This window comes from Tremella mesenterica (genome assembly GCF_000271645.1).
Source record: "Tremella mesenterica DSM 1558 unplaced genomic scaffold TREMEscaffold_7, whole genome shotgun sequence".
In the NCBI taxonomy this organism is placed as follows: domain Eukaryota; kingdom Fungi; phylum Basidiomycota; class Tremellomycetes; order Tremellales; family Tremellaceae; genus Tremella; species Tremella mesenterica.
The window spans coordinates 145,333-159,201 of record NW_006711231.1 but is presented as its reverse complement, the minus strand read 5'-3'; the positions used below and the strand labels follow the sequence as shown (position 1 = coordinate 159,201).

At 43.5% G+C, this 13,869-nt stretch overlaps 4 protein-coding genes across 4 annotated transcripts; 2 read left to right on the top strand and 2 right to left on the bottom strand.

The window, feature by feature from the left end:
* Window positions 1-199: 199 nt before the first annotated feature.
* Window positions 200-1,705, bottom strand: TREMEDRAFT_63008 (uncharacterized protein; the record flags this gene model as incomplete). Its single annotated transcript, XM_007005344.1, has 3 exons — window positions 200-562; window positions 1,068-1,140; window positions 1,401-1,705. The coding sequence occupies 3 exons, from the start codon at window positions 1,703-1,705 to the stop codon at window positions 200-202; spliced, it is 741 nt and encodes a 246-aa protein (XP_007005406.1).
* A 915-nt stretch (window positions 1,706-2,620) lies between these two features.
* On the top strand, window positions 2,621-7,889 carry TREMEDRAFT_31917 (uncharacterized protein; the record flags this gene model as incomplete). Its single annotated transcript, XM_007005250.1, has 11 exons — window positions 2,621-2,783; window positions 2,852-2,947; window positions 3,520-3,771; window positions 3,923-4,009; window positions 4,166-4,435; window positions 4,582-5,938; window positions 6,176-6,277; window positions 6,327-6,431; window positions 6,761-7,027; window positions 7,360-7,535; window positions 7,825-7,889. Coding segments are annotated over 11 exons (2,940 nt in total), but the record flags the coding sequence as incomplete, so codon positions are not given.
* Window positions 7,890-8,262: 373 nt separating this feature from the next.
* TREMEDRAFT_63006 (uncharacterized protein) lies at window positions 8,263-10,349 on the bottom strand (the record flags this gene model as incomplete). The annotated part of the gene is made up of 5 exons (XM_007005343.1): window positions 8,263-9,310; window positions 9,447-9,499; window positions 9,725-9,973; window positions 10,158-10,223; window positions 10,332-10,349. The coding sequence occupies 5 exons, from the start codon at window positions 10,347-10,349 to the stop codon at window positions 8,263-8,265; spliced, it is 1,434 nt and encodes a 477-aa protein (XP_007005405.1).
* A 147-nt stretch (window positions 10,350-10,496) lies between these two features.
* On the top strand, window positions 10,497-13,829 carry TREMEDRAFT_69058 (uncharacterized protein; the record flags this gene model as incomplete). Its single annotated transcript, XM_007005469.1, has 5 exons — window positions 10,497-10,854; window positions 11,020-12,554; window positions 12,711-12,825; window positions 12,973-13,716; window positions 13,774-13,829. The coding sequence occupies 5 exons, from the start codon at window positions 10,497-10,499 to the stop codon at window positions 13,827-13,829; spliced, it is 2,808 nt and encodes a 935-aa protein (XP_007005531.1).
* Between the last annotated feature and the right edge of the window lie 40 nt (window positions 13,830-13,869).

Genomic DNA, 13,869 nt, shown 5'->3' with positions numbered 1-13,869 from the left:
TGATATATCCAATTCGTCATTTCTTTCACATCGTACGAGTACCGATCAAATGCAAGTATCTCAGTATAGTAAGAGCACTTATTCTGATTTATTGTACACCCGAAGTCTTCATCCTTCTTTATCCAACTCAGATGTTCGACGAGGCAAGTCTCGTGTGAGGGGTGTGTGTGTGTGGGTTAGGAGGAAAGGTAACTATAAATCATTCCTCTTCCTCTTCATCATCATCTTTTTCAACCTCTTCTTCTTCTTCAACCTTCCTCTTCTTTCCTTTAGGTTTAACAGTATTTTTTTCTTTTTCCTTTCCACCTGATTTCCCACCCTTTCCTTTTACTGAAACTGTTTCCGTCTTTTTGATAAATTTAGATTTTTGACCTTTACCTTTGGATTTATCCTTTTCTTCCATTTCCACTTCCTCTTCTTCTTCTTCTTTTCCTGAGTCTTTCTCTTTGTTTTCTTTTACAGTGGTCTTCGTATTGGTCTTTGAACCTTTTGACTTTGTTACAGTTTCAGTTTTTGTAGATTCTTTTACTTTGGAATGAAGTACGGTGATGTTTACTGTGATCTTTATATCAGCATCTTTTCTTCTTCTGTTTGATACAGGACAAAATAAGAATGATTTGGTAGTGATGATATACCGACTGGTGCGGCTGAGAACTTATTTCGTTTGGTGACCATTGGCCAGTGGAAGAATGAGTTGGGATGTGAGTCATCTTTTAAGGCGTAGACGTGGAAGGGAAAGTGTGGACAGATTGGGAGGGGGTGAATGGTGATCACATGTTACGGAGTGGGGGGATGAGTGTTATCGAGTGTGATAGACTGAGAGTCATGAAGAAGGATCATGTGTGACGGAGTGGGGGTGATGAGTGTTACATGTGTTTCAAGGATGTGAGGGATGAAGAGTGATCATCCGTGCTGAGGATGGGAGTGACGAGGAGTACACATGTGAAAAAAGGATAGGGACTGTCCAGCAGTGAAGACGTGAGATACAAGGAGTATGAGTTGTAAAGAGGATCATGACGGGTCCTAAATCCGAATGGTAGGAGGTCAAAGAAAGAATGAAACCTCACTTGAACGTCCACTTCCTCTTCACCAGGTCCCAAGGGAAGTTTCGTTTTTTTATTCCCGTTCCAACCGTATGATCTATATGTCAGGTCATATCCAAAGATGTTGTCCATCTGGGTACCATTTTTCTTTTTCAGTTGGCTGACAATTCTAAGGCTGACGATATGATCTATTCTTTCCCCGGTCTATTTACAGCACAAACAGTTTAGATACCAAACACCACGACCAAGCTGCCTAGCCGTCACGAGGACGCAAATATAAGGGAGGGGGGGGGGGGGAGTTGATCGACCGGTAGTAGAGAACCTAGTAAAAATCACTGAGAAGAGAAACAAACTCACCCAGAAGAAAACTTTTTGACATCCGCCAATAACTCTACCAAATCCTCTTCTTCTCCTTCATGTCCAAACCTGATTTCTAAAGCTTTCGCAGATTTCATAAACTTTTCTTCAACGTTCTCATTGTCTTGTTCTTTCTGCTCTTCCTCTGACACCTCTTCTTGTTCAGACATGACCTCATCTTCACTTTCGATGGTCTTTTTTGATTTTTTATCTTCTTTCGTAGATCTTGGTTTTTTACTGGGAGGTTTGACATCTTTCTTTGTCGAGGCGGAGTTGGGTTTAGGTTTTGTAGTTTTGGGTGGCATCGTGATAGAAGTGATGAAGAAAGATGAGTGAGTGAGTCAGGAACAATTGAGTGATCAGTGAGGAAGATAGGGAAACAGAGAGAAAGAGAAGGAAACAGTTTCGATAGGCTGAAAAGGTTTACTTAGTATCCAAATCGGATTAGGGCGTTCCTTTGAAAATCAATGACGCTACAGGTAAGTACTTAAGTCTGATAGGATTTGGGAAGGCCCAAGCGGGTAGTATCGGTTTGCTATCACCATTAGTAAAAGTAACTAACTTTTTCTTACTGTTCTCCCCCTTCTCTCTGCTTGTAGAAGGTTGTAAGATCATCCAACTGCCTTATGGATGTATGTCACGTCAAGTCAGTCTGTACTTAATCAATCAAACCATCTCGACAAACGTGCTCTGCTCAGCCTTCCGGTCCGATTCCAGCAAAACAATACATTATTCAATCCCCTCCCTTAACAGGCAACCCCCCTTCACCACTCGCCACCTCGGATCGACCAACCTGACTACCCTCCAAGTATACTGAGTACATCCTCCCTCGACCCATACCTCCTGCCCTAATTAGCTCCCAATCTTCTCTCGGACAGCTGCTCAACATTCCAACCACACACAACCCAAGCTCGAAGCAATAGGTGTGACAACAAACCCCCTTTCCTCAGCAAAGATGTACCTCCTATCGACCATCTTCCTCCCCCTAGCATCCGCCTCTTCCAGATCGGCCTATGGTCAACTATCCACCAGACACGTCATCTCCTCAGAACTATCCCTCCTACGCCAAACAGATATCTCCTTCACAAATTCCTCTCTGGTGAGTTTTCTCGTTATCGTGTCGAGCAATCGAGAAAGAATGAAAGGATACCAGCTGCTGGTGACAGCGACGGGAGCTACTACCAAAATGGGCGCAGAGAACAAATGCTGATTAAGAGATACCCCCAAGACGACCACCAAGAGGGAAGCAACCTGATGGTTGCCCACCATGTTTCAACTGTCTCCTCCCCGCTTTCTCATGTGCCAACGCTGGCGAATGTAATCCTTACGATGGACAATGTAGATGTCCACCAGGGTTTGGGGGACAAGATTGTCTTACTCCTTGTGAGTCATTTGTCTATCCTCAGCTGCTACTCCACTAGCTGATATCAGTGGGAAGAGCTGACTTACAGTATGTGGGGCGTTGAGCGATGGAGATGAGAGATATCCTCGACCAGAAGGAGAGTTGTGTCAATGTAAAGATGGATGGGGAGGGATAAATTGCAATGGTCAGTCGGTCTTCTTGGCTTCCTTTGTTCCACAGCCCATATCAAGAGCTCATTTGGATGGTTGCAGTATAGGCGAAGAGGTCTGTGTCGGTTGTGAGGGCAGAGGGGTTTAGCAGATCAGGTTGATTGAGCGTAGGGAGAGAAATGGACAACCCGGAAGCGCAGAAGTACCCTCGACGGAAGCTGACATGAAGTTTGTAAGAAAGACGAAGCTTGTTCCGGATTCAAAGGTCTGAGAGGTGGAGCATTCGCTACGGATCCAGGTGAGGATGACGCGGTGGACGATTTGGTATGTTACAGTGGGGGATTAGCGGTGGAGCACAATTTTCAGATGTGTGATGTGACGAGTGAGTTTGGTGTTCTGTCTCCCAGGTTCTCCCCCGCCATTCCTCTTCTCTCTTCCTGCCTCTTTCACATGGCTTCTGACAACACTCGAGACCTTTGTCTTCTTTCTACCCTCCGACCCCGATGCCTTCAACGTAGAATCTAGGGAGGGAAAAGTCCAGCACGATGCTGTTACGTCTGTGCAAGTATGGAGGAACAAACGATGGGGGGGTTTCTACTCACCTCAGACCGAAAGATCATAGACACAATACCGGATAACAAACCTCCCCAAGTCACCTTTTCTTGTACAGCTGACGAACCGTCTTCCAATTCGACCCTCCCCACATCCTGGGACCATCCCCTCTTGACACCCTTCCAGGGCGCTTCTGAAGTCGGAGATACAGCCTTGGGAACTTGCGAGTTTCAGTTTTGGGTGGACAGGATAGAGAGCTTTTACTGCGAGTTGCAGGAATGCAGTTGGCAGAGCAAGGAGAACTATGGTGAGTCGTCGTGTCGCTCTCTCCATCTGTCCAAGTCGCATGTGGTCGTCGAAGGAGGCCATCCTCGGCTATTTCACTCACAGGAGGAGTGGAGGTAGTTTCAAACTATCGCGATGGGGCTTTTCATCTGTGAATGCGGCTGACACGGAAGATTCTAATCAGACCAACTACAAATGTAACAAGATTGATTGCACCTGTGTGCCTGGTCGTTTCCTATGCGGCGAAGATGGGAGTGTCAGTGAGTGTTTTTCTGACCCTCTGCGATGAGTAGCCTGCCCCCCCCCCCCCCCCCCCCCCCCCCCCTCCTGTCCGGGCACTGTCGTTCATGATGAATCTCACCCAGATCAAAAATCGTGCCCAGCTTCTTCGTTCATCTGACAAAGCTGACCTCTAGACATCGACGATTTCCTCGCCGAAGAGGTCAAGGGTCCTGGTTCATTCAACTGCGAGTCTGGCAAAGGTTGCACTTTTGAAGAACCGGCAATGAATCAGCTCATCAATGATATTTTCGGTGACAGGGCTATCACGCTTGATTGTGCATCGGGGGAATGCTTGCATTACACTCAGGTGCCAGGATATCAACGTCCCGCACCGCCGGACAACAGCGTTCTGGTCGCTCTATCTGCAGCGGCTGCTGCGGCAATCTTCATTCTCATGTGTTTCGGTGAGTCCGTGCTTGCCTTTCGCGATCTTCCCTGTTGGGCACTTCAAGTATAACCACCTTCCGTTCTGACATTGGGATGTCCATCTATGACTGCTCCTGGCTCGGGATCGATCGCGCGGAGGCTTGCATATCGGCTGACATTCTAGCGCTCTGGTATATCGGTCACGCTCGTCGTTCCGACACTCTCGGTGTTCAGCTTCCCGAAGACGAAGCCGCCAAACTCATGACCGATCACGTCCCGGCCACTTTGCACTTCTCCAACATCTCCTATCAACTTTCCTCCGGCAAACAAGTCCTCTCTCACATCACCGGCACCGTCCGACCTGGTGAGCTATTGGCTATCATGGGAGCCTCTGGTGCTGGAAAATCCACTCTGCTCGACATTCTCGCTCGTAAAGCCAAAACCGGTCGAACTACCGGCGAGTTGTACGTGAATGGTATGGACATACCTGATGAGACTGTTTACCGGCGTGTAACAGGTTATGTTGATCAAGAAGACACGCTTCTCTCTACTTTGACGGTATACGAAGCTGTCCTCTATTCCGCCCTCCTCCGTCTTCCGCGGGACATGTCCCACCAAGCTAAAGTGTTTCGAACACTGGAGACGATGAACGAACTTGGTATCCTCGGTATCAAAGATTCCCGTATTGGAGAATCTGGCAAGAGATCAATATCAGGTGGAGAGAAACGTCGAGTTTCGATAGCTTGTGAACTCGTCACTGGACCTTCGATTCTTTTCCTAGACGAACCCACATCCGGATTAGATAGCTACAACGCTTACAATGTCATTGAAAGTTTGAAGACATTAGCAAAAACATATAACAGGACTGTCATCTTCACGATACATCAACCTCAATCCAACATTGTAGCATTATTCGATCGTTTATTATTACTTGCTAAAGGACACGTTGTGTATTCAGGAGAGAGTAAACGAGCTCAACAACATTTCGAAGGTATAGGACATTCTTGTCCATTAGGATATAATATAGCGGATTACTTGATAGATCTTACTGTGGACGCTGCTGGTGATCATAAACGTCCTTCCAACCCTTCTTCCAATATTCAAACAACTGTGAATGGGTCTTCTACTAGAAATAGTCTTGATCCAGAAAATGGATTCTCGAGACCTCAACCCACTAGTTCGAATGAGAACGAAAATGATTCGGAAGATGAAGACAATGTGGAAGAAAGACAAAATGTTATTGGTGAAATCAAGAAAAAAGCTCAACAGATATTAGGAGCTTTCACAACTTCATCATCTGGTATGTCGACTCCGACCGATGATCAAATACCGGAGAAATTGGCCAGTTTGGTTTTGGCGGCAAGGGCGAGTGATGATGCTAAGATTGTAGAGGCTGAAGTTATGAGGATACAACAAGGTTTAGATCCGGATGGGAGGTATACCGAGGGAAGGGATTTGGGAGAGTTGAGAGGTTATAAAAAGGCTAGTTGGGGTAGACAATTTGTTCTACTTAGTGGAAGGGCGTTTAAGAATTTGTATCGGTGAGACTTCTTTCTTATGTTTATCTCGTTTTCATCCCTCTCCACATTTTTTACTTTCACTCTATTTCACTCTGTCACGCCCCCGCTTGCACAACTTGGAACATCTCGGGATACGGACTAGTAGATGTGTGACTTAGAGACGTCCTTCCTCGAGACCCATTCAGCTTCGATTGGGAGTCTGAAACGTATCTCAAATCCAAGTCGGAAATTCTGAGAAGAGTGAAGTACTAATCCCAGAAACCCTCTGCTCATGGCGACTCATTATGCAGTGGCTATCATAGTCGCACTGATCTGCGGTTTCTTCTTTTACCACGTTACCAATGATATTCCCGGATTCCAGTGAGTCATCGTCGGTAGCATACAAGATTAGATGATGATTGACTTTTAGAAATCGTCTAGGATTATTTTTGTTCATCCTGAGTTTATTTGGGTTTTCATGTTTGAGCTCTTTGGGGGTGTTTGCGAATGAACGTATGTTGTTCATGAGGGAACGGTATGTATCTTTTGTCTTTTCCATCCCTCTTCCCCCCTCCCCCTCCCCCTCTCCTTCTGGTTTCTCACTGCCCTACTAGCAAGACCATCGTCGGTCGTCTCCGGATCTCTTTTATCAAGACGTTCGACCTCTTACTTCCTTCTCGCTCGACTCCTCTTCTCACAATGTTCACTCTCCACTTCTAAAGTATCATCAACTGCATATCTAAACCCCAATCTTTCCTTCCAGGATCTCCTCTCAATGGTATGTCGGACATGCCTCTAGGAAAGTACACATGTTTTATCCCACTTCCGTCATTCTATGAAGATTGTAAGCCTAGCTGACCTCAGTGCAAACGGTTACTACGCGCCATCCTCTTATTTCGCCTCAAAAGTCTTATTCGACATGCTCCCTCTTCGAGTCATACCACCTTTCGTACTCGGCTCAATAGTTTACGGTCTTGCCGGATTGAATCCGGACGTATCATCATTTTGGAAATTCATAATGACTCTTGTATTATTCAATCTGACAGCTTCGTCTATCGTCTTGTTCTTGAGTGTTGCCGTTGCGGATTTAGGTGTGGCGAATTTGTTAGGTAGTTTGGTCATGCTTTACAAGTGAGTACTTTTCTCCTTTCTCCCATATCCATATCCATATCCATTCTCCCCCCTTCACTCATTCATCCTCTACCGTAGATCTCCCTTTGTTACTTCAACCATCTGATTGTGGTTCCGATTCGTCGCCGATGGTCATTCTTTCCTCTCTCAGATACCACACTTTCTCGTCTCGTCAACTCTGATCATCTGTTTCACTAGTTTATTCTGTGAACTGCAAGTTGTTCTTCCCCTCTGTGGCATGAATATCAAGTCGCCACGATGAAGACAATCGTGCTGTGAATGTCACGTCGCCTTGGTAGGTAGAGATCCTCTTGGAAAAGCTAAACCTACAGTCTCCTGTTCGCAGGATTATTGATGAATTATGACAGAGTACCTAACGGTTTGAAATGGATGCAAACGCTTTCCTTCTTTCATGCGGGATACGAAGCTCTGTTGGTGAATGAATTGAGGTATTTACAATTGATTGAAAAGAAATTCGGTTTGGATATTCAAGTTCCTAGTGCTACCAGTATGTTTTTCTTTTTTCATTCTCCTCACCTTTCTTTCCATTTCAAAACCATCTCATTCCTTACAACCTTGTAATCTTTCTCGTCTTTTCCTCTTTGGCCTTATCATATTGAGTCCGGATACCATCACCTCCATCATATTTCCTTTGTTTCCATCGTTTTGTCTTTCTTCTCTTCGTATTGCAGCGACGGTGTAGATCAAAACAAGCATGAACTAACCCTCAGTCCTCTCATCGTTCGGATTCCACGCTCAGGCATTTTGGTTCCCCGACACGGCTTTATTAGGGATAGTATTTGCTATCTTTGTTTTACTCAGTTATCTAGTATTGGAATTTGGTGTGAAAGAGAGACGTTGAGACAATGTATCAATGTACGACTAACTATGCATCGATGTGATTTCTTTCTTCCCTCCTTATTCACTTTACTAAACCCCCTTCTTTTCTTCCTGTTCTTCGTCGTCGTACCGGTGTGACAATCATCTCACCTTCACTCTCCACGTCCATATGAATCTTCGTAGATTGCTTTACTTTGTCTCATTACTCATTACTCATCATTCATTAGTCATTACTCGTGATTCATCTCATGAGGCGTCAGCTTCATGATCATGTTCAGTTCTGTATAATACAACAACATCTCTACTTTCCATCCTCCTCCTCTGTGTGATACCTGACATGGGTAGTCTAAAGAAAGAGGATATGACTCGAATGGGATATTGATATGACCCAACATTCACCTTCCCCTCCTGATACCTAATCTACCACCACCACCACCTTGAGCCATTCGTCTTTTCATTTCTTCTCTCCTTTTCTCCAATAAAATTTCTTCTTCAGCTTCTCTATCACGTTTCTTCGATTCGACCTTTTTCGCCACCTCATCCTCTTTATCACCTTCTTTATCACCCTCTCGATTAATCTCATTTTCAACAGATTTCGCTGTACCTTTTATGATCCCATGACCTTTTCCAGTTTCCAATTTTGGTTCTCCTTTTCTCCCCTCGTTTTCTACCCCATGCCTGGTTTTATCATGCAGTCTTGGATGAGAAGTTTGCTTTGTTCTTTTACTGTTTTCAAAAAATTTCCCGACTTGTTTCGACTTATTTTGGCGTGTTAACCTCGTACTCCTGTCGGATTCATCATCATTCACTTCTACCTCACCATCATCATCTTCTTTCTCTTCATCCTCTAAAGTTTTATGGATAGATCGGCTTGATTCAGATCCCTCTTGATCAGGTTCATACTCTTCTGAATCATCAGATTCGGCGTCTAACACCCTATTTGGGTAATCAGCAGGAGGTGACACCATTCTTTTCTTCTTGGTTTTTGATGGAGGGGAAACTGTTTTCTCTTTTCTGGCTTTGGAGATCTTCGGACTGGTAGTACGAGGGGAAACATGCCTTCTTTTGTGTTTATGAGGAGATGAATTGGGCGATACAGATTCTTCTTTGCTCCGAATAGATAGGTCAGCCTTTGTCCTGCCACTAGTCTTCTTTTCCCCCTGATCATCAGAGGGGACTTCAGTCTTTTTCTTTCCATTCTTTTGAACGATTATTTGACTCTTTTTCTCTGGAGAGGTTTTTGATGGAGATGCAGAGGTTGATAGCGATGATGGAGAAGTGGTGATGATACGAGGTACCGTACCTAGAGATCGTAGAATGTCTTGGACTGTCAAGGAGGAAGAAGACGAAGGAGTTGGAGTATCATCATGGGTCAAGGCGGAGACAAGGGGAGAGATGAGATGACGTGAGAGGATGGAAAGGGGTTGACGACCTTTGATCTCGCTGAGTAGTCAGCGTATGTAAATTTCAGCACCAGCGACCTGTGGTAGTTCAAGGACGGGACAGTCATGTTGCCTTTGTCCCTACAGATGACAGGGGTCGTTGACACGGGAAAGAAAGGAGGATGAGAAAGATTTACGAAGTGTAAAATTGCCAAGTGAATGATTTATTACTGAATTGAAATACTGCGTCCTGATATCAGTAGTCAATCCAGTTGTTTCCACCTTCTGTCATTGAGGGAGAGATGAAAGAAACAAAAGATATTGTCAAATGTTCCCGGTAACTCCTCAAATTGTCAGAGAAGACGTATGTCAGATACACCTCGATATATAAAGAAGTAAGACAGTACCGATGTCGGTTTATGGGAAGGATACGATATGAAGGAATCTGAATAGTTGCAAGGAGAAGTGAACTCACATGATAATCATGTTCCTTCACTTCCAACCTTGTCTCCTCATCATCCCACAGCTCGCCGAGTCTTCGTAAGACATATTCCATCTGAGATTTCATATCACCTTCTCCATCCTCAAGCTCTATATTCAAGTCAGACCGTATTTCTTCTAGACGGTACAATACGGCAGAAGAGATGAGAGGTTCGAATAAGATCCTTTCGAGGTCAGTAGCGAGGAATAAGTAACCTGGTTTGGAAGGATGAGGTAGGTATTTCTGATGGTCAGATGTGGTTCGTATTTCATGATCGGGTGTAGATATTATTACGAAGTCAGCTATAGCTCATAGTTTATGACCAGTATAGCTCATGAGCCACAGCCAGCTGGACGTATGGTTCTAGATAGAGGGGAGATGGTAGAGATGGTACGATATTAAGTAGAGGAGGTAATTGATTACATACCATAAGCCAAATATGATCTCCAGATTGTTTCATTCGCCATGGTGCTTGAAGAAGAGCTTCGTCGTCCTATACCCATCAGTCTTTCTCTGTCCCTACGAATCTAAGATGTAGAGGTACTCCTCAACCTCTTCAGATGTCATATTAGATAGATAGATGAGGGAGAAGTGAACTTACTTGTGAAGAAGAAGACATGTTAGAATTATGAAGAGATGTCAAACTGAACTCTGTCTTTTTCATCAGCATCTTCCTTCTTTCCATCTCTTCATACTCACCATCACCTTCCAACATCATCATCACCCCATTTTCTCTATAAAACGATAATCTACCTATCTCATCACCATGTCAGATTCTATACCTTACGAAATCAAACAAACCCCCTCTGACACGATATCATCCCTCTCTACACTGGCAAAAAACCTCGACGAACATCCTACCATACCTTCATTCCTCAATTCCCTCCTATCTTCCCATTTCCCTTCTTCCGTAGATCCCGAAGACCCTCCAGATCTCGTAGACTTGGAAAAGACATTAAACGAATTATCAACTCGATTATCTCTTTTATCATCGGATACAAGTTCAGGATTAGAACAATCGATTCATGATATTTCTCGAAATGTTCCTAGGTTAACATACGATTTACAATTCATGAGGGAATCTGCTACTGAATTACATACTTCTTTAAGTTTGGTACAAGATGGTATGACTCGACATATACAACCATTATCTTCTTCTCCTCTCACAACGATTAAAACTCCTAAAACTCCTAAAACTCCCAAACCAATGAGAACACCATCAGGTCTAAATAACAATTCCACCTCACTCGAAATCCTTGATACAAATTCAAATCTTACAAAACATGCAGAATTCGAGACAAAGTCAAGTTTACAAGATATTGACAATGATAGGAAGGAAGTCATTTTCGAAGACGATCAAACACGTACTTTCAAAGCATTAGAAAAACTCTCTCATTTAGATCTTTTGAAAAATCGTATGGAATCTGCTCGTTCGGTGTTACGAGAAGCGGAATCTTGGTCAACTTTAGAATCCGAGATTTCTTCTCTTATATCTTCTCAAGATTGGTTAAAAGCAGGTGAAAGATTACAAGAAGCAGCTAAAAGTTTAATCGTATTTCAAAATACTCCTCAGGAATACGAAACTCGTAAAACTCTTTTGACAAGTTTACAAAACCAATTGGAAACTTCACTCGGTATGGCTTTGAAAGAATCTTTGGAGAAAGAAGATATTCAACAATGTTCAGAATTTTATAAAGTTTTCGAAATGATGGATAGGTCTTTGGAATTTCAATCTTATTATTTCACTTCTAGAAGATATCATTTGATCCAAACTTGGTCAGAGAGTGTGATAACCGATACGGGTGATTATGGGGATCCTAATGGAGTGACATTTTCCTTTTTTTTGATCAAGTTTTATGGAGATGTTTTAAAGGTTTTGGAGAAAGAAAAAATTCAAATACCTCAGATTTTCCCGATGGATCAAGCGGGGAGGATATTGGGAAGTTTTATTCAGACGATTTTCGAAGGTTTGACACCTTCTATGCAAAATAGATTAACAGGATTGACAGATTATTATGGTGCTCAAGCATTACCGGAATTAATCAAGTCGTTTAAAGCTACCGAAGAGTTAGGGATGAACATTATGATATTGTTAGATAAAGTTGGAACGGATATTCAAGAAAGACATGTTTCTGGCGAATCGACGCAATCACAAATGTCAATTTCTTTGACACCTATCAACCCTACTTCCGTAACACCTACCAATCCCACAAACCTCATAACAAGTTTCAACCCTACCCTCAGTCCTATTGATCTTAAAACAAAATCCGGGATTCTTTCTACTCCTCGAAGATTCTCAAGAGCAATCGAATCTTCATCCACAATCCCCAACCATCCTACAAGATGGGAAATCACCCTTTATGAACCCTTCATCGACTTACAAACCTCTTATCCAACATTAGAACGTCGTTATCTCTCTCATATACTCCGCACACATCCAACCCTCAACTCTTCCACCAGCCGTATCGATCCAGCACAACTTCTGGCAGAACGTGCCCACGCATTGTTCACATTATCCGAAGAAGCGGTGAAGAGATGTATCGACTTCACATTTGGATACGGCGCCAAAGGTCTGTTGGACTCTTTGAATGGTTTCTTTGAAGAATTTTTCGATATAAACCAAAATGTTATATTGGATATCACCAAGATGAGTGAGAAGAATGAGGGGATGGGGGATGAATTGGATTTGGAAGGATTAGGTTTAGATTATTCTACGGAAGATTGGGGTAGTTTTCAAAAAGGTTTGAACGTTTTGAAAGAGTGTAAAGGTGTGGAGGAGAGGTTAGGGGATTTTGAGAAGTTTTTAGGAGAAAAGATTTTCGAGGTGTTGAAACCTTCCATTCGAACTCACAATTCCACGTCAACGTCATCCGCCACGAGTCTTCATCCTCCACTAGGGAATGCAACTGTACACCCTTTCGTCACTCACAACATTTCCGGACGAAATGTCTACCCTTCTTCGTCTGTACAATCGTTGGAGAAGTCAACACCTGGCGTAAGAATCTTACTTGAACAATCTCCTCTCAACTCTCTCGAACTTCAAAAACTTCTTTCTTCTCTTTCTCCCCCATCTCTAACAGAAGGACATGACTCACGTCATCCCCTATCTACTCCATCTCATGATACTCATCGTCATTCCATTTCTATATCACCAGAAGTTCATCGTCATTCCATTTCGATCTCCCCACAAGATATTCAATCAACCGTCACCTCCCACTCCACTCATATCATCTCATTGATAGGTGCAAGAGAGTCACTCAAATCTCTCACTTCGTCCTCTCAGCTATTCTTACAATCCATCATTCTATCTCCACTTCTTTCCCTTCTCTCAGATTACCCCGAACTTCCCATCTGGTCTCAAGCTGATAAAATACCTCGTCGGGGTGAACTTCAAATCCCAAGTTTTTCTCTCTCACCAACTGACACAATAGCGAGAGTATCAGAAGGGTTGTTAAATCTTCTCCGGGTATTTGAGGTTTATGCAGGGGATAACGGATTAAGTTATTCATTGGAAACTCTACCATTTGTTGATCTCACCAATTTGATGGAAGAAGAAGAAGAAGTCATAGGAGATGTATTGGATGAAGAGGCGTTTAGAAAACGTTCAAATTCCATTTCTGGATCCACAGAGATTTCTCCGACTTTAGGACAAATAGGGACTTCGAATGGGACTACGAACGTAGGGAAAGAAACAGGAAAGATAACACCAACGGGGTTAGTGAAGGGAGAAGGTAAAAAAGAATTATCATCAGAATCAATAATCTCAACTTGGATATCTTCTCTAGCTCTATCATTCCTTTCTCACCTCACTACCAACGTTTTACCGAAAATCAAATCTCTTTCTACTCACGGTGCCAATCAGATGGGGTCGGATTTGGGGTATTTAAGTAACGCCGTGAGAGCTTTAGATGTGGAATGGGAGGAATTGGAAAGGTGGAAAGAGGTCATAGGGTTGGATGAAGTTGGTTGGAGGGAGTTAACCGGGGGTGGGGGGGAAGTGAAAGAAGGTAGGGTGTCGACTGCAACTGAGGATAAGATATCAGGTGAGGGGAAAGAAGAAGTTTGGTTGAAAGTTGGTAAGATGAGAGGGTGGGTTTAGGACACGGATGATTTATGAAATCTATCATGACTTGTATTCC